The following is a 22897-nucleotide window of genomic DNA, read 5'->3' as shown; positions in this document are numbered from 1 at the left end:
GACACCCCATCATGGGGCCCTCCTTACCTTCTTGATGGTGATGTTTTTGATAAAGAGATCTACTCTAATTTAAAGACAGTTTAGAACCACAGTATGAAGAAAGAGGCTTTTTGGAAAACCAGCAGTGACCCAGATAACCACTCCTGAGATTTTGGATTTCATTTTTCCCTCCTTTCCCTGAAGGGTGAGGGGAGTGAGAGGAAAAACCCCAGAATCTCATTGTTTCACACGCAGTGGGTATGGGAAGAACTGTGTGGCTTGGAAAGTCAGTATTATGCAGGGATGTCTTAGAGAATATAGTTACTGGCTGGGCGCCGTGGCGCACGCCTGTCATCCCAGCACTTTGGGAGGCCGAGGTGGGCGGATCACCTGAGGTCAGGAATTCAAGACCAGCCTGGCCAACATGGTGAAACCCCATCTCTACAAAAAATACAAAATTAGCCAGGCGTGGTGGGGCACATTCCTGTAATTCCCAGCTACTTGGGAGGCTGAGGCAGGAGAATCGCTGGAACCCAGGAGGTGGAGGTTGCAGTGAGCCAAGATGCTGCCATTGCACGCCAGCCTGGGCAACAAGAGCAAAACTCCGTCTCAAAAATAAATAAATAAATAAATAAATAAAAAGAATATAGTTATGATTAAATATAGTACATATGGCAGACTAAGAAGTTCAATAGATGAAAAATCAGAATTCCAAAAGGGACTGCACCACACCCTTGTGTCTTATAAACACAGACATTCTTTATAATGCAAGACCCAGAAGTAAAGACATCTTCATTTTATGCCCCCTTTGGATTAAAAAGTTACTAATTTCATACCAAATATGCCTTGGAAATGTAAAGAGAAAAACATTATTCAGGGCTTTATTATTATTATTATTATTTTTGGCCTGATGAGGGTGAATATAGGCAGTTTTAATGAGTAGATCCCAGAAGGCCAGCTTTTACACCACTCCTTAAGCCTCACTCTAGCAAGCAGCACGCCTTAGCACGTGTCTTACTCCAGGAATGCATGAGAGCGCCCCACTAAGAGGGCATATGTTCCAAAATAGTTTTCATCAGTGGTGACAGATGTGTGCCAAGACAGAGAGGGGCACCTGCTGCTGAACCACCATCTGGGACGCAGCTCTAGCTTGTGGCCATGGTCTGGGCAGAGCTAAGTCTCCTATGAGGGACCTGAAGTCAGAGCTCAGGCCTGGGCAGGGTTTGTCACTCCCCGTGTTCATTACTCCCTGCTGAAGTACATCCCTGCTGTCCCCCTGCCGCACCATCTGGCAACCTCCTACCCACCTTTCAAGGCCAAGTCAAGCGTCATCTCCTCCAGGAAGCCACGTCAGACTTCCCTGGGCAGAGTATTTCCTTCATGGTTCTATAAAAACGCATGCCCTGCCACGGCGGCGTCTCTGTTTACATGCCTGTCTCTCCCTTTAGTTCTGAGTACTAAAAGCAAGGGCTGACTTACATCTTTACATCCCTAACACCTCGCTCACTGACTGACCCAAATAGTAACTCACCGAATGTTGTTGAAACAAGGATGGAATTACTCAGCAAAGCCGTAATCCCTCTCTTTTCTTTCTTTTTTTAAACAAATGTGCTATTTATAGTGCTGGACTCACGGGTTTTAGATCCTTTCAGTCTTTCTATGACATGCAGCCCAATTCACACCTTTTCTAAAACACCACGGCCAATTGGGAGTCGTAAAGAACAAGAGGAATGTGGAAAAGTGGCAAAGAGGTGAACAGAGACTGTTAAAAGAATTAAAAAAACAAACCCTGGACTTTTGCAGCAACTTGGATGGAGCTGGAGGTCATTATTCTAAGTGAAGCAACTCAGGAATGGAAAACCAAATATCATATGTTTTCACTTCTAAGTGGGAGCTAAACTATGAGGCCACAAAGGCATAAGAATGAAATACTGGACTTTGGGGCTGGTGGGAGGAAGGGTGAGGGGCATGAGGCATAAAGGACTACATATTGGGTACAGTGTACACTACTCAGGTGACAGGCACACAAAATCTCAGAAATCACCGCTAAGGAACTTATCCATATAACCAAACACCACCTGTTCCCCCAAAACTATTGAAATTTAAAAAAAGAAAAACCCAGACACCAGAAAAAAGAACTTGGAGAACAGAGGGTGGGTGTGGGGGGAACCTCATGCTGGACACAGGCCACATGCACATCAGGAGGGACATTCCCCCACATCAGGGCCTTGGTTGGTACCCAAGTAAGTACACAAGACCGTCAGCGCAGCACACTGCGGGCTGCTGGCTTGAGAGCGGCTGCCCTTCCCTGGGTCCCAGACTCACCTGTGCCATGGGAGCGGGTGTGCTCTGGAGAATGGTCTGAGGCAGGAGCTGCTGTGTGAGGTCGCAGGACGATGGGGAAGGCAGAGGGGCCTGTGGGAGAGAAAGGGACTTTGTTACCACTGCTTCTGCCATTCCAGGAGACAGGGATGTGGTCTCTTGGTCCAGTGGGTTCTCTGCATTCCACACTGGGGTGAACAGCTGAAAGTCAAGACTTCTAGAAAGTATAGGTGTCTGTTCCCTGGCTGCACTGCTTCCCATGCAGGGCACACAGGCAGAGCCCCCGCACAACCGGTGCAGGCTCCCGCCCCACCACAGTGTGCTCTGCCAGGCTGCTGCTACCCGCCCAAGCCTGGTAGCTCAGCTCCGTTTCCCTTCCCTTGCCTGCCGTCCTGGACTCCGCCTTGGGTGGATTTGGTTGCCCTCCTCCCAAATGGATTAATTCTTAGCGGTGCCATCAAGCAGGACGATGTGCGTGAACTGCTACCATGAGCTGGCCCGTGCATCCGTATCTTTTCTGCTCAGTGCTGATACAGAGGGACAGACCATGCATGTTTGTTCAAGAACTCATCCAGGCGGTGAGGACTGGGGCAATTTCACCAGCCTCTATCCAGAACCTTTTGAGAGACTCCGGGGAAGTGAGCTGAGTCACATCTGTGTTCCCTGATCACTCGGGTGGGTGGGGGAGACAATGTATAGGAACAAGAAATGAAACACTCTGCTTCATAGGCTAGTGGTTTTTTTAAAAAGAACAGTGAAAGGACTCGTCTCAAATTATTCCGATATGGCCCCTAGTTGCTAGGGCCTATATAAAAAGCAGCTCAAATGGAAAGTGTCACCCAGGACAGCACTGGGAGGGAATGACACCAGGAGACCTTGTTTCAGTGAGAAGTCCCAGGCACAGGGCTGAACCAGAAGCTGGTCTGGGCTCGGTTTCCCTGCACAGCTGGGAGGAGACGGAAGCACTCTGGGCCTCCATTGTTGGCAGAGTGAGTCACACTGGACAGGAGAGTCTGGAAGAATGGCAGGCACAGCTTGCAAGCGCATCTGGAGGTGGCTGGAGAGAAAATAAGTGGTCTTTGCCATGTTCTACTTGAAAATGAAACGCATCGCCCAAGCTTCTCAAGCAGGGTGCGCAAAGCCTTTATGGAGACAGCAGGCAGGAAGGTGGAACGTTCACTCCATCTCCAAAGTGACAGTGAAGTGTGGGTGGGAGGGGCTTGGCAACTATCTGGAGGTGGCCCCTAAAATTCCTGGCTACTTCTCTCATCTAGAAGTGGAGGTCTTTATCCCTCTCGATGGGTGAGCTCGGGACTGCTTTGACCAAGAGGTATGGCAGTTGTGACACTATGCTGACTTCCATGGCTAGGTCACAGAGGGCTGCATGGCTCCTGCCTGCCTCTCCAGATGTCTCCTCTTGGAACCCGGAGTCCACCACCATGCCAGGAGCAGCCTAAGGCTTGAGAGGCCTGTGCAAGTTGATGACGGAGGGCCTCGGATGAGCCCAGCCCTCAGCCACCCAGCCTGGGTGCTGGACATTCATGTGCAGACACCATCTGGAGGAGGGGGTTCTGTAGCCTAGGCCCATGAGACCCCTGACACCAAGGAGCAGAGAAGTGCCATCCCCATGATGCCCTTTCGGAATTCCTGACCCAGGCTCCATGAACTTGATACACATGGTTGCTTTAGGCCACTAAGTTAGGTGTAGTTTGCTACCTGGCAATAGATGACCAGACTGGTACATGCCAGCGACTTTACACATGGCCAGTGCGCTTTCTCAGGGCCATGCATCCCCTGACGTTCTGGAAGGATCTGGCACACGTTGGGGTCGGGTCCTACCTGATATGTGCAGAGGTACATTTTTGTTGCCACTGAGCTGCTCAAACATTTACACCAGCATGAAAGGGGATTTGAAACAGAAGAATCCTAATTGTGTAGCCTCAGAGGCTCTAGGGGTATGACGGTATGACCCTGGGTTTGCAGTTTTGCCTTTTATCCTTAAAATTCACTTGGATTTTGTATTCTATGGATGTGCATCCATGTTAATTTTGTCATGCAAATGTTTAAAATTAGTTGCCAATTAAATTACTTAACTTCCCACCCCCATCTGCCACCCTACACTCTCAATCCCTAAGTAAGAGGATCCTCTGGGCAGACGCAGCACATCGCCTGTGGCTCTGCAGCCCCCACCACTTTGTGGTGTATTCCCGTGGAGGAGTTTGGGGTCACCCACTTACCGGCATGGTGGCTGCCTGGCTGAGCCCAGGGACAGGTAACTCTTGGGGCAGGGTGGCTGATCTTGGCAAAGCCGGGGTGCTGGCCTCTGCCATCAGCTTGGTGGGAGTGGCTGTAAGAAAGCAACGAATGACCTTCCTAACTTAGACGTACTTAGCATGTACTCATCCAAAGAGGAGACCCATGACCGTGGTGTGCTAACACAAGAGCTCAGTTGGGATCGCTGACAAAGGAAGTCCACCATGCAGGGTTGAGGTAAACCACAGAAGCCCAGCCTGGCAGCAGGCAGGAGAAACCACAAACACTCCCAGAACTTCATTTCTGCTGCTTGGTCCAGTGAGCTGCCTGATCAAATCCCTCCCCAGAATTACTAAAAGCAGCCAAGGGATCAGATCTGTGCGCCACCCACTCAAGGTCTTGGCTTGGCCCGGAATGGATACCAGAGTGTGGAGAGGTGATCAGAAGGCGGGAAGTCTGGGAAAGGAAAGGAGGAGTCTAGACTGCATGGCAACCTCTGTCGGAGGCACAGACTGCCCGGGGACCCTCTGTGGGGCTGTCCCTCTGGTCCGATGGCGTCCCCCGTGCCACTCCCCATCCATGGACTCGCACTCACAGGTGGGTTCTGACATGGCTGTGTGTGAGGATTTGTGGGAACTTCTTGAGGATGCTGATGGTGAATGACTGGTATTAAGGCCCGAGGCACCCACGTCGAGTGCGTTAAAGTGCTGCCGAGGTTCCAGGCTTGAGCCCTTGTCCTGAAACAGACACATCAAACAGTCCTCATGTCAGCATCCAGAGGAAAGAATCACTGGGTGTGACTTTAGTTCTAAATATGTCGACAACCTCAGAAGCTGCTGAGACAAATACCATAGTTGTTTAGGGACGATTCCAAAGACGCTTGGGTAGTGTATATACATACATGTAACCTAAAGCCCCAGAGGCTTGCAGCCGAAGAGCAGTGTTTATTACCCTTTCTTGCCTTTGGTTTTTATTGTTTATATTTTCATAACTGACTTTGCATTTTATTTTGTCCAAAACATTGTCACCTCACCACCCAGCATCTTGACTTTCCAAGAAGAGGGAAAGAGTTCTAGAAATAAGGTTGCTGCTGGCAGTGGATTGTAAACTCATCCAGTGGGACAGGTGCCTTTGGACCTTCCTGGGTCTTTCCCACGCTTTCTCCTGTGACTCATTCTCTGCAGCCTCAGTGTCCCCTGGAGTGGAGAACCAGTGAGGGCAAGGGGTCGCTTGTCTTTCAACCTCTCGCTCCTGACTGACCCTGGCTCTCAGGATGTCTCTGCCTCAAATACAGTGTGACGAGAAAGCAGCTGTGACCGTCTGACTCTGAGGGACCGTTTTTCCATCCTCTGTGGCTTAGCTCTTATAGGCACATGAAAATGGGTTGTGTTGGGGCTGGGCGCGGTGGCTCATGCCTGTAATCTCAGCTCTTTGGGAGGCTGAGGCAGGCGGATCATTTGAGGTCAGGAGTTCGAGACCAGCCTGGCCAACACGGTGAAACACCGTCTTTACTAAAAATACAAAAATTAGCTGGATGTGGTGGCAGGCGCCTGTAATCCCAGCTACTTGGGTGGCTGAGGTAGGAGAACAGCTTGAACTTTGGAGACAGAGGTTGCAATGAGCTGAGATCATGCCACTGCACTCCAGCCTGGGCGCCTGGGCAACATAGTGAGACAAGGTCTAGAAAAATAATAATAAACAAAACAAAGGCTGGGATCATTTTTAAGCTAAAGAAGAAAACAAAACAGTGACTACCCTCCTGAGCCGCATTCCTACCTAATCTTAGAAGAATGGAAACTGCCAGCATCTCTGGGCTACGTCAACGGGCTGGTCTGTGTCCCATGGCCTTGGGTATGAAATCCCATGCGTGCGTCTGTGTGGCTGTTTTTTCTTTTGTGTCACGGCTGCAGTGGGGGTGGACGCTGTGTGCGTACAGTAGGGCTGAAGTGACTGACATGTGACCTACGGGCCTTTGTGCAAAACAGAAATACCAGATGTGGCTGGATGTGCTGAGGTAAATGGCAATTTGGGGACCTTGCTGCTTGGTTACAGTTTCCCTTTGACCAGGCTCCTTAGAGCGGGGTCCCAGGACACGGCTCTTTGTGAATTACGTGTTCCTAGTCAGCAGAGAAGTCGGTCCAGGAAGTGAGCATAAGCACAGAGGGACTTTGATGCCCATTTGACATCTCTGCACATCACATCCACACACAGCAATCTGCATTTTACAAATGCACTGGACAGTGACAGACAGCAAAGCTATAAAAACCAAACTGGTTCAACATCACAGATAGTTTGGGAGATTTGGTGGCAGCTTTTACTTTAAAGGGATTTCTTAACCCAGTGCCCAAGATTGTGTTTGTATTTTTGTTATTATTTTCTTTGAGACTGAGTCTCACTCTGTTGCCCAGACTAGAGTGAGTGGCATCATCTTGGCTCACTGCAACCTCTGCCTCTGGGGTTCAAGTGATTCTCCAGCCTCAGCCTCCCAAACAGCTGGGATTACAGGTGCGTGCCACCACGCCCAGCTAATTTTTGTATTTTGTGGAGACTGGGTTTCTCCATGTTAGTCAGGCTGGTCTCGAACTCCTGACCTTGTGATCTCCCTGCCTCAGCCTCCCAAAGTGCTGGGATTACAGGCATGAGCCACCGCGCCCAGTGATTGTGTTTATATCTATACATATGTGCATTTTGATGAGAAGACATTCTTTCACAGGGCTCCAGTACTCCCCAAGGATCAGAAACCTCAATGATAAATTTCTGACTGGATGATACACACTACACCTGTTCTTCAGCCATGATGTATGGTGTGTCTAACATCTGCCTATTAGCAGCTGAATTCCCTTCTATGACATGATACATAATGTATAGTGTGACAGGGCTGGGTAATAAACACTTCCATAAACAATGTCAGCTGCGTCCTATCAGCGCGCTGGTGATCAATTGCCATGGAACACACCACCACACGACACAGCAGCCGGGGAGGCTGTGCCAAGGCACCCACTGCTCTCTGATCTTGAAAGGGTATTTCTCCTTCCTCCCAACTTGGCCCTTCAGGGGTAAGAGATGCTTCTGTTGGACCACAGACAGCCTGCAAGGCTGGACCACTGCTGTGGCACCAGCCTCTGGCCCAAGGCTCTGGATTTGGGGTCACTGGGCCCCCTGGAAGTTGAGCTTCATCAATTCTAAGAGGTAGTCCCCTCTCCAGCACTCACATTTGAATACTTCTGAAATTAAGACATGTCCTTCCCTTGATGAAAAGAAACTCTTGTTTCAGAGATTGGTTGGCAGCAATTTTTCTCTTAGTGGGAGAAAAAAATCACGTGGAGGCCAGGCATGGTGGCTCACGCCTGCAATCCCAGCACTGTGGGAAGCTGAGGCGGGAAGATCACTTGAGGTCAGGAGTTCGAGACCAGCCTGGCCAACACAGTGAAACCCTGTCTCTATAAAAGACACAAAAATTAGCCGGGTGTGGTGGCGGGCACCTGTAATCCCGGCTATTTGGGAGACTAAAGCAGGAGAATTGCTTGATCCGGGAGGTGGAGGTTGCAGTGAGCTGAGATCGAGACTGCACCATTGCGCTCAAGCTGGGGCAACAAAGTGAGACTTTGTCTCAAAAAAAAAAAAAAAAAAAAAAAAAGAAAAGAAAAAAAGAAAAATTCATGTGGATCTTCCAGTTGACAGCTTCCTTAACTTCGATGAAATACAACACTCCCTCCCTTTCTTGCTTTTTTTCCTTTTCTCCCAACATTTGTGTCTGCTCTAAGAATGGACTCCGAGGAACAGGGCTCTAGTCTACTTGCAGATGGTCCCTAAGGTTCCCAGGAGCTGTGGCCCAGGAGCAGGGACAAGGAGACGTCTGGCTAGGCAGAGGGGAGCAGAGGGCTCAGTGTGGAAGGAAGGACGGAAGGGGCTCTGTGGAGGGAATGCCTTTCTAAAGCAGGGCTCCCTGACCCCGAGCTGGTTCCAGCATGATGTTCACCAAGACACCTGAACACAGAAATAGAAAGCACAGGTGACAGGGAGGATGGTGTGCGAGGGCAGTCTCCCCATCGGGTGCCTGCGTCCTGGAGAGGGTGCCTGGGTCCTGGAGGCGGTGCCATGGCCCTCAAGCAAAGGAAGACCAGGGACTCTGGAATTCCTCCACAACCCAGCAGGGGAGGGAGGAACTCCCCCGTGTCTTATCTGTGGAGGAAATGCCCAGTGGACTCACTGGAGCCATGCTTGTAAGGCTGGAAAGTCGCCGAGCCATGCCTTGAGTCCAGGGGCTGTGTGTAACCCAGCTCTGCAGGCTCTTTCTTTCTTTCTTTCTTTTTTTTTTTTTTTTTGAGATAGAGTCTTACTCTGTCATCCAGGCTGGAGTATGGTGGCACAATCAGAGCTCACCATAGCCTCCATGTGATGGCCTCAAGGGATCCTCCTACCTCAGCCTCCTGCACAGCTTGGATGTGTCCTTCCATTGATGAAAATAAACCCTTGTGGCAGAGACTGGTTGGCTGCATCAGCCTTGGCTGTATCCATCTAGCGGGGATGGCCATACCTTTAGTGCTGAGGAGTGGAGGGCCTCGGATGGCGGGTCTTCCAGAGCCAGCTCCTGCCTCCTTTCCACCCGGACATCTGCATAACTGCACAGGAAATTAAGAGACCGCAGTGGAGATGGAGCATTCCAGGACGGGACAACACCCCCTGAACAGACTGCAAGGTACATCGAGGTTCTCTAGGTAACCCTTGCCCCCCACAACAGTCAACACAGAGGAGCCTAGCCTGCGACTTGTTGGAAGGAATGAGCGTCATTCTCTGCCTTAAATTCCACCTGAATGACTTACAATATGACGTTCAACATCTTTTTATTTCTAGGATGTCTTTATTCCCCTCTCATTTACTATTCTTTTTACTTCCCTGAAATCTCCAATTGTAATTGTCTTTAAAAAACCCATTTTCATCTATGGGATAAGCTGCTGCCTTTAAATAATTAGAAGCCTTTCTTGAAACCTGCTCAGTCTGGACCGTGCATATGGAAGAGTGACACGAAACTTTTTTAGTAGTTCCATTTCTCAGAAAGTTTCCTCTCAAACAAACGCAGGAACAGCCAAATCCAGACCGTAGATGAGCCCACAGGCCCACTTTTCAGGAGTGTGGGTAAATCCACTCAACCCAGTGATGCCTAAGTGATCCCATGGTGCCTCTGCCCTGGGTGTGGAGACCCCGACGTGGCTCCTGGGCCTCTGGAATGCCTGCCACCTGATTCATTCACTCTGTTCTCTCCCTCCTTTCTCTGAGAGTTTCTTCCAAGGATTTGAGAGGTGGAGGATGGAGAAGAAGAGCTGGTAGAGGGCACAGCCTAAAGAGCGAGGGGTCAGAGCTGCCCAGCCTTCCCTGGGGGTAGGAGGCCTTCGGGCAGAGGACCAGGCTGGGTGGCAACAGGTGGCTGCCATGGAGTCAGAGACCACTGCTCCTGCATGCCCAGTGGTGGGCTGGGAATCCAAGATCAAGTCCCTGAGCGAGGGCACGAAGTGTGGTCAATCAGGGTCATTGGCTGCTGAAAACTAGTGTTTCTCCCCTATTCTGCATGTTAAGGAAGAATGCCTGGTTTGGTGACCTGATGTATGTATGGGGTGTGTGTGTGTGTGCACAGTGTCTGTTACATATATATAGTCATGTGCTTATGGGACATTAGTGGTTCCCAAAGACTGGAACGCCGTATTTTTACTGTACCTTTTCTGTGTTCAGATGCGTTTAGATGCACACTTACACCTGTGCTATGACTACCTGTAGTGTTCAGCACAACAGCATGCTGTACAGGCGTGTAGCCTAGGAATAATACACTATACGGTATGGCCAAGGTACCACACCATCTAGTGTGTCCAGTACACTTTATGATGTTTGCATGATGACAAAATCACCTAATGACACATTTCTCGAAACATCCATTATCAAGCAGCAAGTGGCTTATATAAGAAATGCATATGAAATTTAAAGTAGGTTTTTCTAATTTGTGGAATACTATGCAGCCATAAAAAAGAATGAGTTCATGTCCTTTGCAGGAACATGGGTGAAGCTGGAAGCCATCATCCTCAGCAAACTAACACAGGAACAGAAAACCAAACACCACATGTTCTCACTCATAAGTGGGAGTTGAACAATGAGAACACATGGACACAGGGAGGGGAACAACACATACCAGGGCCTGTGGGTGGTGGGGGTGGTAGGGGACAAAGGGAGGGAGAGCATTAGGACAAATACCTAATGCATGTGGGGTTTAAAACCTAAATGATGGGTTGACAGGTGCAGCAAATCACCAAAGCACATGTATACCTGTGTAACAAACCTGCACATTCTGTCTCCAGGACTTTAAGTTTAAAATAAAAAAAAAAAAAAAAAAAAGCCCCGATGGCTTGGTCGCTTCCGAACTTTTCTTTCTTTTCTTTGCCCTTCTCCAGGGCTTTTCTGTAGGCCAGCTTAAAACTAATTTACGTTCTTAAAATTCTGTAGTGCGGGAGAGGACCATTTTCCCCTTCATCCTTGGGAGCAGTGACCCACAAAGGCGGTGTCTATGAAACCCTGGCCACGGTGCGTCTCTTTGAAGTCCTGCTCACCCGCCCTGGGTGGAGGGCTCCCTGAGGCCAGCAGGGACCTCCCAGGAACCTGCACCCACTGGCAGCCAGGCTGTTTCCCCAACACTACCTCAGTTGCCAGCAGGGGTTTTTAAAGCATTAAAAATAAAGGGGAATATGTGTTTGAGTTATTTAGAGGTAAAATTTAAATTTTCTACTCAAAGCAGGAACAAGGGAAGGCTGTGGGTTGGATGGAGATGGGAAAATATGTAAGTAGGTCAGTGAAGCAGTCACTTACTAAGTAATATCCTGGCAGCCTGCGAGAGTCCATGAGGCGTTCAAAGGGGCCTGACTGAGAGCTTAAAAGGAGTCTCAGCCCTGGGAGGACAGAGCCAGTGGTGCCCGGAAGCGAGCTGAGCTCTGGGAATTGTGCTGTTAATGGCAGGGGATGGCCTGGGCTTGATCCTCGAAATGGGGAACACCTGAGTGACTACTGATCTGACTCGGCCATCAGGGGCCACCCTGTACCCCGCCGAGGTGTGACAAGGACACAGCCGCACCCCTGCCCGTGCACGGTACCTGACCACCGAGTGTGTGCACACGATGAACTCGGGCTTGGAGTTCCACTGGTGGTAGGTGATGTAATAGTGAGTCTGCAGCCAAATCCACTGCTGACCTTTGGTCAGAAACCGGTAGCAACACGACTTCCCTTTGCCAAACTGCATCACTGTGAGTAGAAAATGGATTCTGCATATAACCAATGTTAATATAAAAGTGATCCTTTCCCCCGGAGTTATTGTTAAGATCAGCTTTCAAAAGGACAATACCAAACATGGCTTGTTTCCCCGGTTGCCCTGTATTTTAAGTAAGTATCAGGATCATGGTACACTGTCATGAATTCTTAAACAGTAGAAGAGTGATCCATATACTTTCCCAAATGCTCAGAAGCTTAAAGAGATCCTCAAATAAGGGCAGATGCAGACAGATTTTCAAACTGCAGGTTTAATGAAACAGAGGCCCAGGTTTGCCTGCTGCTCATCTTCCCGCGGCAGGCAGGGCTGTCTCTGGAGCTGCAGGAGCCCAGGAGAGAGCATCCAGAATTGGCCCGAAAACAGACCTGCCAGCCAGCAACCTCTGGACGGACTCTGTGGCTGTCAGTCAGCGGTTCATGCACAGCTGACACAGTTCTCAAATAAAGAGTCGAGGACAGATGCCTCCACCCCAGGCTTCCTCCTTCCCCAGAGCCGCTTGGAGCCCCCCATCGTGATGTCTGTTGGTGGCTCCTCCAGGGGTGTCCAGAACGGAATGGAGGCTGACGGTGTATCAAGCCTGGGCAGGGCAGAAAGATGGACTACGGATTCAAGGAAGAAGAACGATTTGGGTTTTTATTGCCATAGTGCCTGGAATTTAGTACCTCTTTAGGTAAATGGTTAAGAGAAATCTCAACTAGGAAACTAATGCCACAAAAGGACACCGACTTGGAGAATGGGACTCTCTGAAGAGGAGAGAAGCCCAGCAGATTGAGGGTGTGGCCGCCACAGAGCAAAGACCTCTTGCCCCAGCCACTGAGAAGCCTTTCAAATGCTGAACGTCATTCTTCACTTGGGGATCTTGTTAAAATAGACACCCTGATTGAGTAGGCCTGATTCTACAAGTGTAGCATCCTTCCCATGATGCCTATGCAGCATGGTCCTAGACCACACTTTTGAGGAGCAACAAGTTACAGTTTTAATGATTAGCTTTAAATTCTAACAGCCGATCCAGATGGAACTCAAGCCTATTCTTCCTTCCCTCTCCACAGAAGAGAAAGTTCTGGCCAGACACGGTGGCTCACGCCTGTAATCCAAGCATTTTGGGAGGCCGAGGTGAGCAGATCACTTGAAGTCAGGAGTTTGAGACCAGCCTGACCAACATGGTGAAACCCTATCTCTACTAAAAATACAGAAAATTAGCTGGGCGTGGTGGCACGTGCCTGTAATCCCAACTACTCCGGAGGCTGAGGCGGGAGAATCGCTTGAACCCGGGAGGCGAAGCTTGCAGTGAGCTGAGATTGCGCCACTGCACTCCAGCCTGAGTGACAGAGCGAGAATCTGTCTCAAAAAAAAAGTTCTCATGGGTACTACAGGTGAGGCATCTTTTAAAGCACAATGTTAGTGGTCAGTTCATGCATCAGGATCAACAGGTCAGTGTTCCTGTTTAAAGTTAAGAGTTGGCACTGAAAATACAGCTTTAAGTGGTTCATTCTTAAAGCCACTTGCTAAGTGAGAACTTGGACAAGCTTGTAGTTCTCACTCCCCCACATCGTAAGTCCCATCTCCCATACATTTGCTAATGTGTTCCCCTCTTCTGTGGCAAAGAGCCTTCCCTGAACCCAGCTGTGAGGGTCCTCTTGAGTCTCCCAATATGCTGTGTGCATCCCCTTCAGTGCACCAACCACATCCCACAAAGTCATCCATTTCTGGCTTTCCCAGCAGACCTGCCCTGCAGGACAGCAAGTAGGTACTGATCGCCCCCATCTGCCGGGCTACTCAGTATCCGGCCTATGGTTAGCGCGAAATACATATCTGCTGATGAAAGAACAGTTATGAGAACCCGGTATTTTATCTCTGAAATGCATAACTTAAAAAAAAGTCCCTGCATCACCTTAGTTTCTTAATTAGGGTTCAACAGGGCGCCTGTCTGGATGACAGTGGGAAGGTGCTAGGGTTTGGGGCCAAGTGAATTCCAGGTGAAAACCTGACATGGGGGTAGATGCAGGTAAGGGGCCTCCACCATGCCCCCAGATCATCTCAGAGAAAACCAAGTTCCCCACCTTAAAAAGAAACCAGGTAACGAGCAGAGACATCTGGAGTCCTAGAGCCCTGCTGCCGGGCCCCACTGGAGTGAACACAAGGCCCCCATGCCTGGGCTGGGCAGTGGTACTCACGGTGCTGGTGGCACCTGGCCAGGAGCTCCAGGTCATCGATGTGGTAGTAGTCATAGCCTGAGGTTCCCAGCACTTCAAAAGGCAGGTATCCTATGATTGGAGGGGCTCTGCACAAGGACAAAGAGGACTTGTCATCAGGGAGGAGACACACTGCAGGACTCACCCTGGTAGCCATGCCTTTCCATAATGATCAACATGGAGGCCTCATTTCTCAAGAACAAGGGGAGAAAAATAACTCTGCAATGGTCAAAACCAGAGAGGCTGTGTTTTCCAAGGGGCTCAACCTTTTTTTTTGGCATATAGATACTCCTTTCCCTTGGCATAACTTGGCCCAGATAACAATAAGCTTTATCACTTCTGGGTAATTAAAAACAGCTACAGATTGGATCAACCCAACACCAAAGTGTAATACAAAATTAAAGGGTGGGGAGGGGCGATTTGGAGTTCTTCAATTGCAAATCATGTTACAAAAGAAAAAGTAAATATTGGGCTCAAGGATCAAAGGAGGTTGAAAAAAATGAGATGAGAGATTTGTCTCACACTTGCTGCTGCCTTCCTGGGAGCTAGGAAGGGCCCCAAGGGAGGACCATCCCAAAGACGGCCTGGGGCTGAGGCATCAGACCCGAATACAGAACATATTTATGACGGGGCAGATGCAGTTGGAGAGCAACCACCCACCCTTGGCAGGGGCGACTGTTCCTAGCGCCAGAGAGTCCTTCTCCTTCAATGGACCAGGGCCGACTCTACTCTCCCAAGGAGAGCCTGGCTCACGCAAACAAGACTTGAGAAGGGCCCAACCCAAATATGTTTTTCTTTTCTCAAACCTGTGATCCAGAAATAAAAATTTCCATTCCAAGCTATGCCTTGAAGTGAATTCCTCTAAAGGTTCGTCAACTATGCACATTTCCTGTATTGGAAGCAGAAAAAAAAAAAAAAAAAAAAAGTTGCTTGGGTGCCAGATGCTCACCCTAGGTTTGTTCAAGAGGAACGCATGGTGGGTAACAGAAGTTAAAATCGTTTTGAGCAAGTCTCCAAGTCGTGTTGGACTGAAACTCATCATCTGTAGCTAATTTCGGTATTAGCTGATACTAAATTTATTTCACAAGCTGGGGAAAAATACCTAGGAGCCAAAATGTCACACCATCCCTTCCCATTATCGAGAAGTGTGGCAAACATGTGGAAAATGGCTTTTCATCGCAACCTGAATTACTCATTTAACTCAAGAGTCACGCCATCGATGTTGAAGCAATCACAGAGGAGAAAAGGCAGACAAACCCCCAATGCTCCGACACTCGGTTCTCACCCAGGCCTGCCCTGGATGGTCTCAATGCCGGCGTGAAAGGTGGGAAGATGTGCGGTTATCAAACAGCAGAACAGCAAGTGCCACTGCCTTCAAACAGAACTATTTGCAGGAAACGGGGCAGGGGAAAGGGCGTGTGTGCAGGCACAGAAGCCAGACACTTCGATTTTCAAAGCCAGTGACAACTTCCCTGCAATTTATTCCCTCCCCAAAGACCATTAATTACATACAACAAAATGTGAGTCAATCATAACAGCTCTGCACAATGAACCGCCTCTCAGATACTTGCCTTTAAGAATTGTGGTGTTGCCAGACGAACGGTGGCAATGAAGCAAACCTCCTTTCCTAGTGGCACCTGGCAAGGTCTTGAAAGGGTGTTGTCAAAACCGTTACAGGAGGGGCTAGGCACTGGGGGGTTGGGAAGAAGAGGACACATAGGTTAGCCCTGTCTAGTGACATCAGCCAATTCCTAGCTGGCACTTAACCGTAAGCCAAGCACTGCCCCCAGGGTTTATGTAGAGCATATTAACTCATTTCATTCTTACAACAACTGGACGAGGTAGGTCATACTATTATTCCCATTGCAAAATGAGGAAACCGAGGCACAGAAGGAAGTAACTGGTGCAAGGCCAAAAAGCTTGCTGGAGCTGGGATTTGAGCCCATGCTGGTCACCAGCATTCAGCACTGCCTCTCACTTCCACTAGCCCTATGGCTTATTATGCTGGGAAAAATAGTCTACAAAATGAGAAGACAGGCCGGGCACAGTGGCTTACGCCTGTAATCCCAGCACTTTGGGAGGCTGAGGAGGGAAGATCACTTGAGGCCAGAAGTCTGAGACCACCATGGCCAACAAGGTGAAACCCCCATCTCTACTAAAAAAACAAACAAACAAAAAACCAAAAATTAACTGGGCATGGTGGTGTGCGCCTGTAATCCCAACTACTTGGGAGGCATGAGAATCACTTGAACCTGGGATGCGGCGGTTGCAGTGAGCCAAGATCGCACCACTACACTCCAGCCTGGGTGACAGAGTAAGACTCTGTCTCCAAACAAAACAAACAAACAAACAAACGAGAAGACAGCCTCATTCTGCAGTAACGGTGTGAATACTCCAGTCAGTGTTTTAAGGTGAATTCCATAATCAGTGTTCCTGATACTGATGGTCCCAGGCAAAGTAGGGGTGTCTCAGCATCATTGACACCCCCTTCCCACCCGTCTTGGCTGGCACACCTGGGGTTCAAGGGCCTCTGTCCTGAAATTCCCCCTTGGGAGCCCAGGCTGATACAGGGGCTGGGTCTGGGCCACTGAGGAAACGGGGCTCAGGATTTAGGGTCATCCCCAGAGGAACATAACGCCTACAACAAAACTTGCTAGTTTCCTGGTGTGGCCCAGGTGACAAAAATCCACTCTCACGCATCTTCTTTCATCTTCTCACACATCTGGGAGGGCATTACTGTCCTAGGCCCAGAATGGTTCTATAATTAACCACAGGCACTCAGAAACAACAGCAGGGATGCCATCAAGTTTTTGGGCTCTAGGCCCAGGGTTCTAACAGGGCAGAGGGGGGATGGTTCGAGGCCCACACCCATGGGCGCCTATCATGACGACAGCCCACACCTCCGGTAGCCTCGGCAGAGTCTTCTCTGTGGGACTCGGTCCCTGCCTCCAGGGCAACTGTGGAGAACCAACTGACCTTCTAGGCCAGAGAAAAAGTTAGCTACTTTCAGATGGAGTTTTCCAGGTGGGATAAAGAACCCTGTTAGATAGGAGAAAAGTCAATTTACTACGTACATGGAATTCTCAAAATTGGCTACGCGTGGGGTTCCCTTGGGACCGCGGGCACCGCTGCCTGGGCCCTAAACAGGTCAGCTAATTCAGAAACTCTAGGATAAAGCCCAGGCACCGGCCTTCTCAAAGGCTCTGCAGGTTCACCAGCATGCAGCCAGGCTGAGGATCCCCAGGGCTGATAATCTGTGCTGCGTTTTTCACAATTATATCCCGCACATTCTGAACTGAAATATCATGATGTTCTCCAAGTTAACGAGGAACATATCGAGCATCAGAAAGCTAAATCATCATAAAATGAAATCTGCAAGATTTTCTTTGCTTTCCCAATCACTTTTTAAAATATATATATAGTAGGTATCGGCTCAACCAGATATATATATATATTATATATATAATAGAGCACACACAGCACATACATATACACACACACAGGTTTCTAAAAGATTCTATAATGTGGTCTTCTCTCCACTAACATGAATAAATTCATTTTACCAAACATATTCTCTGAATTCATTCATACAAATACTAATGTTTCCAAACATGAATATAAAGTGGGCAAAATAAAAAGCAGTGGTCTCTGGAGAGCTTACATCTGTCACAAGTTGGCTTAGCCTATTGCAAATGAATTTGTAAGACGAGCCAAGAAACTTATCAAAGGGAAGGAAAACAATTCCACATAAGGGACGGGTCTACAGATGTGAACATCTGCATAATTGAAAAAAAGAGAGACATTTCAAAACTTCCCAGATGTGAAATCCTCTCTCTGCTTGAATCTAAGAGATATTACCCAGCCAGATAATGACTAATAAAATTCTGACTCTTTCAGAATACCAAGACCTTCCAAACAAACTTCTGAGGACCTCCCAGGAATTTCAGAGAAGGCCTCCCCCTTAATCTATCTCTAAACGATGCAACTTCTTTGTACGATCCTTTCAGCTGTTACATTTCTGTGCTCTGTCAGAAATGCCTTCCCCCGATTCACTGTGAGGAGGAGAAGGGGACAGAAAAATACTGTGAAGTGGGAAACGCCTGCCCCAAGACATCCTAGCCCTGGTTCCTTCTTCAAGGGCAGCAGCGACCTGGCCCATGGACATTAGGTGGATGTATCGCAGAGCTGTCACCCTGGCTGCTCCCCAGTGCAGTTTTATCTGCTCTTTTACAGCATCTAGGTCTTTCAAGATAAAATGCACCCCAAAAGGGAAGTTTCATTATTGCTTGTAGCCTGCATTTGATGAGCTAGATATTTTACAGATGTCCAGAACGCAACAATTTCTCTCTTCAAGATGCCTTTCCCACCAAAAAACTTAAAAAACTGAGGACATGATCAAGGGTGATAATAAATCCAGGATGAATGTTTTAATATAGGCCAAAGAAGAAACCTTGGGGAAAACTAAGGCAAAGAAGATACTTTGAACTTTTTGCCAGTTGCATTGGAAATAACTTTTCCTCGCAGCATGAGTCTTCTTGCGTATTCTGGAGGCAACACAGGCGCAAACTGCTCCCTGGGACTTCAGAGTCATATTTAGCACTTAGAATAACTTCTCTGGCACTTTGTATCCCAAGGTAGTTTAAAGACATTAATTAATGATTCAATTAGTTGTTTCAATTTAAGTAATAGAAAGAATATATCTAATGACAACTGCCTTCCTGAGACTCTCAGAAGGATTAACCACTAACTGCAGGAGCAGCCCTGTTTTCTCAGATCTCTGACCACTCACAATATACAGAAAAGCAACTCATCCTTGCTCCATTTTCCCCGATAGGGTCGTCTTACTCAAAATTTACCTTACTCTTGCCAAAAGCTAAATATATAGACTTCCCCATGGCAGGAACTGGGGCTCATTCTCTGTCACCACCTCTGAGCAGGTGTCCTGCGCACAAGTGCTCAACATGTGTTTATCAGATGAATCTCCCATGAGATGGCCTGGCTCATCTCCAAACCCTAGCTTAAGGTCCAGTTCGGGAAGACATCATCTCATCCTTGCCAGCAACTAGCACACAGGCCTTGGGACCCCAAGGTGGCTTCCTCTCTGCAGTGTGACCCACCTTGGTGCTGTTGGTGGCCTGTCTACTCTGCCAGCTGTGGGAGGTGCCCGTAGCACGTGGCCTGGGTTCCACTGGCAGGCAGGTGAGCTCACTGCCCGACTGATACATTAACGCTGGTCAGCAGGAGGCCTGGCCAGGGAAACTGCTGCAAATCAGCACACGGCAATCACCACTCTGTGATGGAAAACAGAGCAGGTGTGTGGCGTGGGCTTCTACTTGTGGAGACGCAGAGCTAGCTTGCTTTTTGAGACAGAGTCTTGCTCTGTGCCCCAGGCCTGTGCCACCATGCCGGGCTAATTTTTGTATTTTTAGTAGAGACGAGGTTTCACCATGTTGCCAGGCTGGTCTCAAACTCCTGACCTCAGGTGATCCACCTGCCTTAGCCTCCCAAGTGCTGGGATTATAGGCGTGAGCCACCGCGCCTGGCCTCGTGCTGTCTTGATGGTCTTCCTATTAAAACAGTCCACAGGTTATCATGTCCTGAAACTTTCATTACACTCTTAACTTCAGGGACCCTGAAAGAGTTTTGTCTTGGGCTGGTATTCTCGGGATTCCAAAACCAGGAGAGTCCCAGGGACTCAGAATGACTCATGTCTGCCTCACTTGGAAGCACCCAAGGATGGCTTCCAACTCTGTCTGATGACAAAGGTGAGCTCCCAAATCAGCCATGATGAGGAGAAAAAGATGACTGCGAGGGCAGGAAGATCTCAGGTGGTAGAGAACTTTTTTCAGAAGGGCTCAGGAAGGAGCACGGAAGATGCAGAAATGGTAATAGCATTAGTTAACAGCAAGGGAATAGAAAGAGCTGGAGAGAGATGTCTGGCTCTGTTCCACTGAGTTACCAGCTCACTCATCAGCACAATTAGGTATTCTCATCGGAGATGACCTGCTTATGATAAATCAGTTGCAATGGCTGGAGGAAAACATACTAATAGTCCACAAGGAAGTGACAAATAGCTTTCTCGGCACTTCTCGAAACAAACGAAAAACAAGGCTGACAGGTGTCTGGGAAGATATGAAACTATCAGTGATGAGGTTTCGCTCCAGGAAGAATAAAGCTGTTAAGTCCCAATTGTGATAAACATCCAAAGCATTCAGGCTATGGCTTTGGAATGCTGAGGGGAAAATAACTTTCTGCACATTCATGAGAAATCATCTCCCACTAATTGAGCACTATTTTCAGACTCTTATTTTTTTTCTCTTCAGTGTGCTTGACCCAATGTGTTCTGAATAGCCAGGTGACTAGGTTCTTAGGAGAGCAGCGTGATAATCCTGCCCACTTCTTGGCAAGGGCACTGCCTACCTTACCCAGGGCATATTTGACCCTTTCCTTTCTTTCAGTTCTGTTTTGCATAGAAAAGAGCAATGTTGGAGAAAAGGCAGGAGACACAAGCGAGAGCTGGGGCTTTGCGATTTTTTTTTTTTTTTTTTTGAGACAGGGTCTACCTCTTTCGCCCGGGCAGGAATGCAGTGGTGCAATCTAGGCTCACTGCAACCTGGACCTCCTGGGCTCAAGTGATCCTCCCACCTCAGCCTCCTGAGTAGCTGGGACCACAGATGTGAGCCACCATGCCTGGTTTTTTTTTTTTTTTTTTTTTTTTTTTTTTTTTTAAGGGACAGGGTTTCACCATGTTGCCCAGGCTGGTCTCAAACTCCTGAGCTCCCATTATCTGCCCACCCAGCCTGTCAGAAGTGCTGGGATTACAGGAGTGAGTCACCGTGCCTGGCCTGGCTTTGCAATTTGCTGGATTAATAAATGACTCTAAAGGGAAACTGCATGTCTTACTCAAATATTTCTTCTTCCCCCCGGCAATTATTAATGAAAATTGAGTATTTTTAGGGGCTAGAATGTGATGGTGTTGAGAAGATATCCACTAGATGGTTGGTGTGGATGGGCCAAATTATTTGTATGTTCAGGAAAGCGAACTTCCCTCGTCCCTGTCTTCCGAGTGGATCTCTCACGCACATTTTTATCATGATTATGGGACAACTTGTATGAACGGTGCCCCCACTCCCAGACTGAAATGAGCAGAAAGATGAGGTTGCTTAAAAGCCTGCCCATTCCTCACTGTTCCATTTTAGTATGAAGCCTAGGTGTCTGTGCGGGATGATGCCCTTGGGGCACAATTTTTTTCATAGTGATTTTAACTCCTCTGCGATCTCTCTGGCATCACTGACCCCTGCAGGGGAAGGATGGCCTGATTCTTAGCTGGGTGGAGGGGACACTCTGCTTCCCACTCTTAGGGTCCTGAGTAGATGAGACACTCCTTCCACGAAGCCGTCCACACTTGCGTCTCCATTCCCAGTGAGGTCTGGCGTGCATGCGCTTTGTTCCCTTTACTGAGGCATCTCAATTAAGCTCAGCAAGGAAAAAATTCAAACCACCCCAAAGCCATAACATGAGGCAACCTCCAGAAATCCCATGGAACATACAAAGTCGAGTGTTGTAAGCTGCAAAGCCTCCACTTCTGCCAGTATTTCAAATCTGGTTGTGCGGTTAGAGGCGAGTAGGTAAAACGAGGGCAGGGAAAACTTTTATACTCTGGTGTGTGGTTTCTGGAAAGCCCGGAGTGGAATGTTTGCCGAGGGTGACCTATTTGGAACCACACCAGCAACTTTTGAAATACTGCTTTCTGGATTTGTCAGACGCACATCTACATCCAAGTCTGGAGGAGGAGCAAAAAGGCTCAGAGAAAGGACTGCCTTCTTGCATGAAGTTACCTTTCAGGATCTGGAAGCCTGCATATTAGGACCCCGTAAAGCAAAGACCTTTCCCCATGCCTTTGAAAATCACCCGGCCAGTTTCTTTCCACTAAAAGTGGGGTCGGGTGGGGCTACAGGACCTGGGTGCCTGGGGTTTGAGAGACACTATTTTGCTGGCGAAGCAAGAGATGGAATGGTGTATTTGTCTGAAAGCATCGCTCTTTTGTTGTTGTTGTTGAAAATATCTGTTACAAGCAAACATAGCCCTAAATAAAATCATCTCGTTAAGTTCTATTCTGGAAACAGTCGATGAGAGGAAGACAAGGGCTGCTCCTACCAGTGGTCCATGCCAGTGCTGCTGGCTGGCCAGGTCCAGCGTGGGCTTTACATGGGAAGAGAATGGGACACGGGGTTACATATCCCAGCTCAGAGTCCTCCAAGAAGCTCTGCACAGACTGGGTTCGAAACTGTCCTCAAGTGAAACTCTTTTAAAAAAGACTTTTTTTTTTTTTTTTTTTTTTTTTTTTTTTTTTGAGATGGAGTCTGGCTAGCAGACACTTGATGGAGTGCAGTGACCGGATCTCAGCTCACTGCAAGCTCCGCCTCCCGGGTTTATGCCATTCTCCTGCCTCAGCCTCCGGAGTGGCTGGGACTACAGGCGCCCGCCACCTCGCCCAGCTAGTTTTTTGTATTTTTTTAGTAGAGACGGGGTTTCACCGTGTTAGCCAGGATGGTCTCGATCTCCTGACCTCGTGATCTGCCCATCTCGGCCTCCCAAAGTGCTGGGATTACAGGCTTGAGCCACCGTGCCCGGCCAAAAAGACTACTTTCTTGTCCCGTTTCCTGACACATATTTCTTCACATTTATTAAACATCTAGGTTAAAGATGTGAAGTCCTGTTTTCCCTCCCCTGCCCCCAGAACATCTGTGGCGAATGATGAAGTCCTAAGGAGTGACCAAAATGTGCAAACATTGAAGTAGGGGGAAATTCCACTTGGCTGAGGGACCCGAGCAATGGCTGGTGTGTT

At 48.5% G+C, this 22897-nt stretch overlaps 1 protein-coding gene across 4 annotated transcripts in view; it reads right to left on the bottom strand.

Annotated features, from left to right (window-relative positions):
- The window catches only part of NPAS2 (neuronal PAS domain protein 2), a 181032-nt gene that overhangs the window by 18483 nt on the left and 139652 nt on the right, over window positions 1-22897 (bottom strand). For all 4 annotated transcript variants that reach the window (XM_017847801.1, XM_017847802.1, XM_017847803.1 and 1 more), the window contains exons 8-15: window positions 15621-15739; window positions 14856-14938; window positions 14032-14138; window positions 11685-11832; window positions 9092-9176; window positions 5150-5291; window positions 4539-4648; window positions 2305-2394 (exon numbers count right to left, since the gene is read on the bottom strand). In XM_017847801.1, the coding sequence (XP_017703290.1) occupies window positions 2305-2394; window positions 4539-4648; window positions 5150-5291; window positions 9092-9176; window positions 11685-11832; window positions 14032-14138; window positions 14856-14938; window positions 15621-15739 (884 nt within the window). The remainder of the gene's footprint in view (window positions 1-2304; window positions 2395-4538; window positions 4649-5149; window positions 5292-9091; window positions 9177-11684; window positions 11833-14031; window positions 14139-14855; window positions 14939-15620; window positions 15740-22897) is intronic.

The sequence above is a fragment of the Rhinopithecus bieti genome, unplaced genomic scaffold, assembly GCF_001698545.2.
Source record: "Rhinopithecus bieti isolate Rb0 unplaced genomic scaffold, ASM169854v2 scaffold_28016, whole genome shotgun sequence".
Taxonomy (NCBI): domain Eukaryota; kingdom Metazoa; phylum Chordata; class Mammalia; order Primates; family Cercopithecidae; genus Rhinopithecus; species Rhinopithecus bieti.
This window is presented reverse-complemented; position numbering and strand designations above follow the sequence as displayed.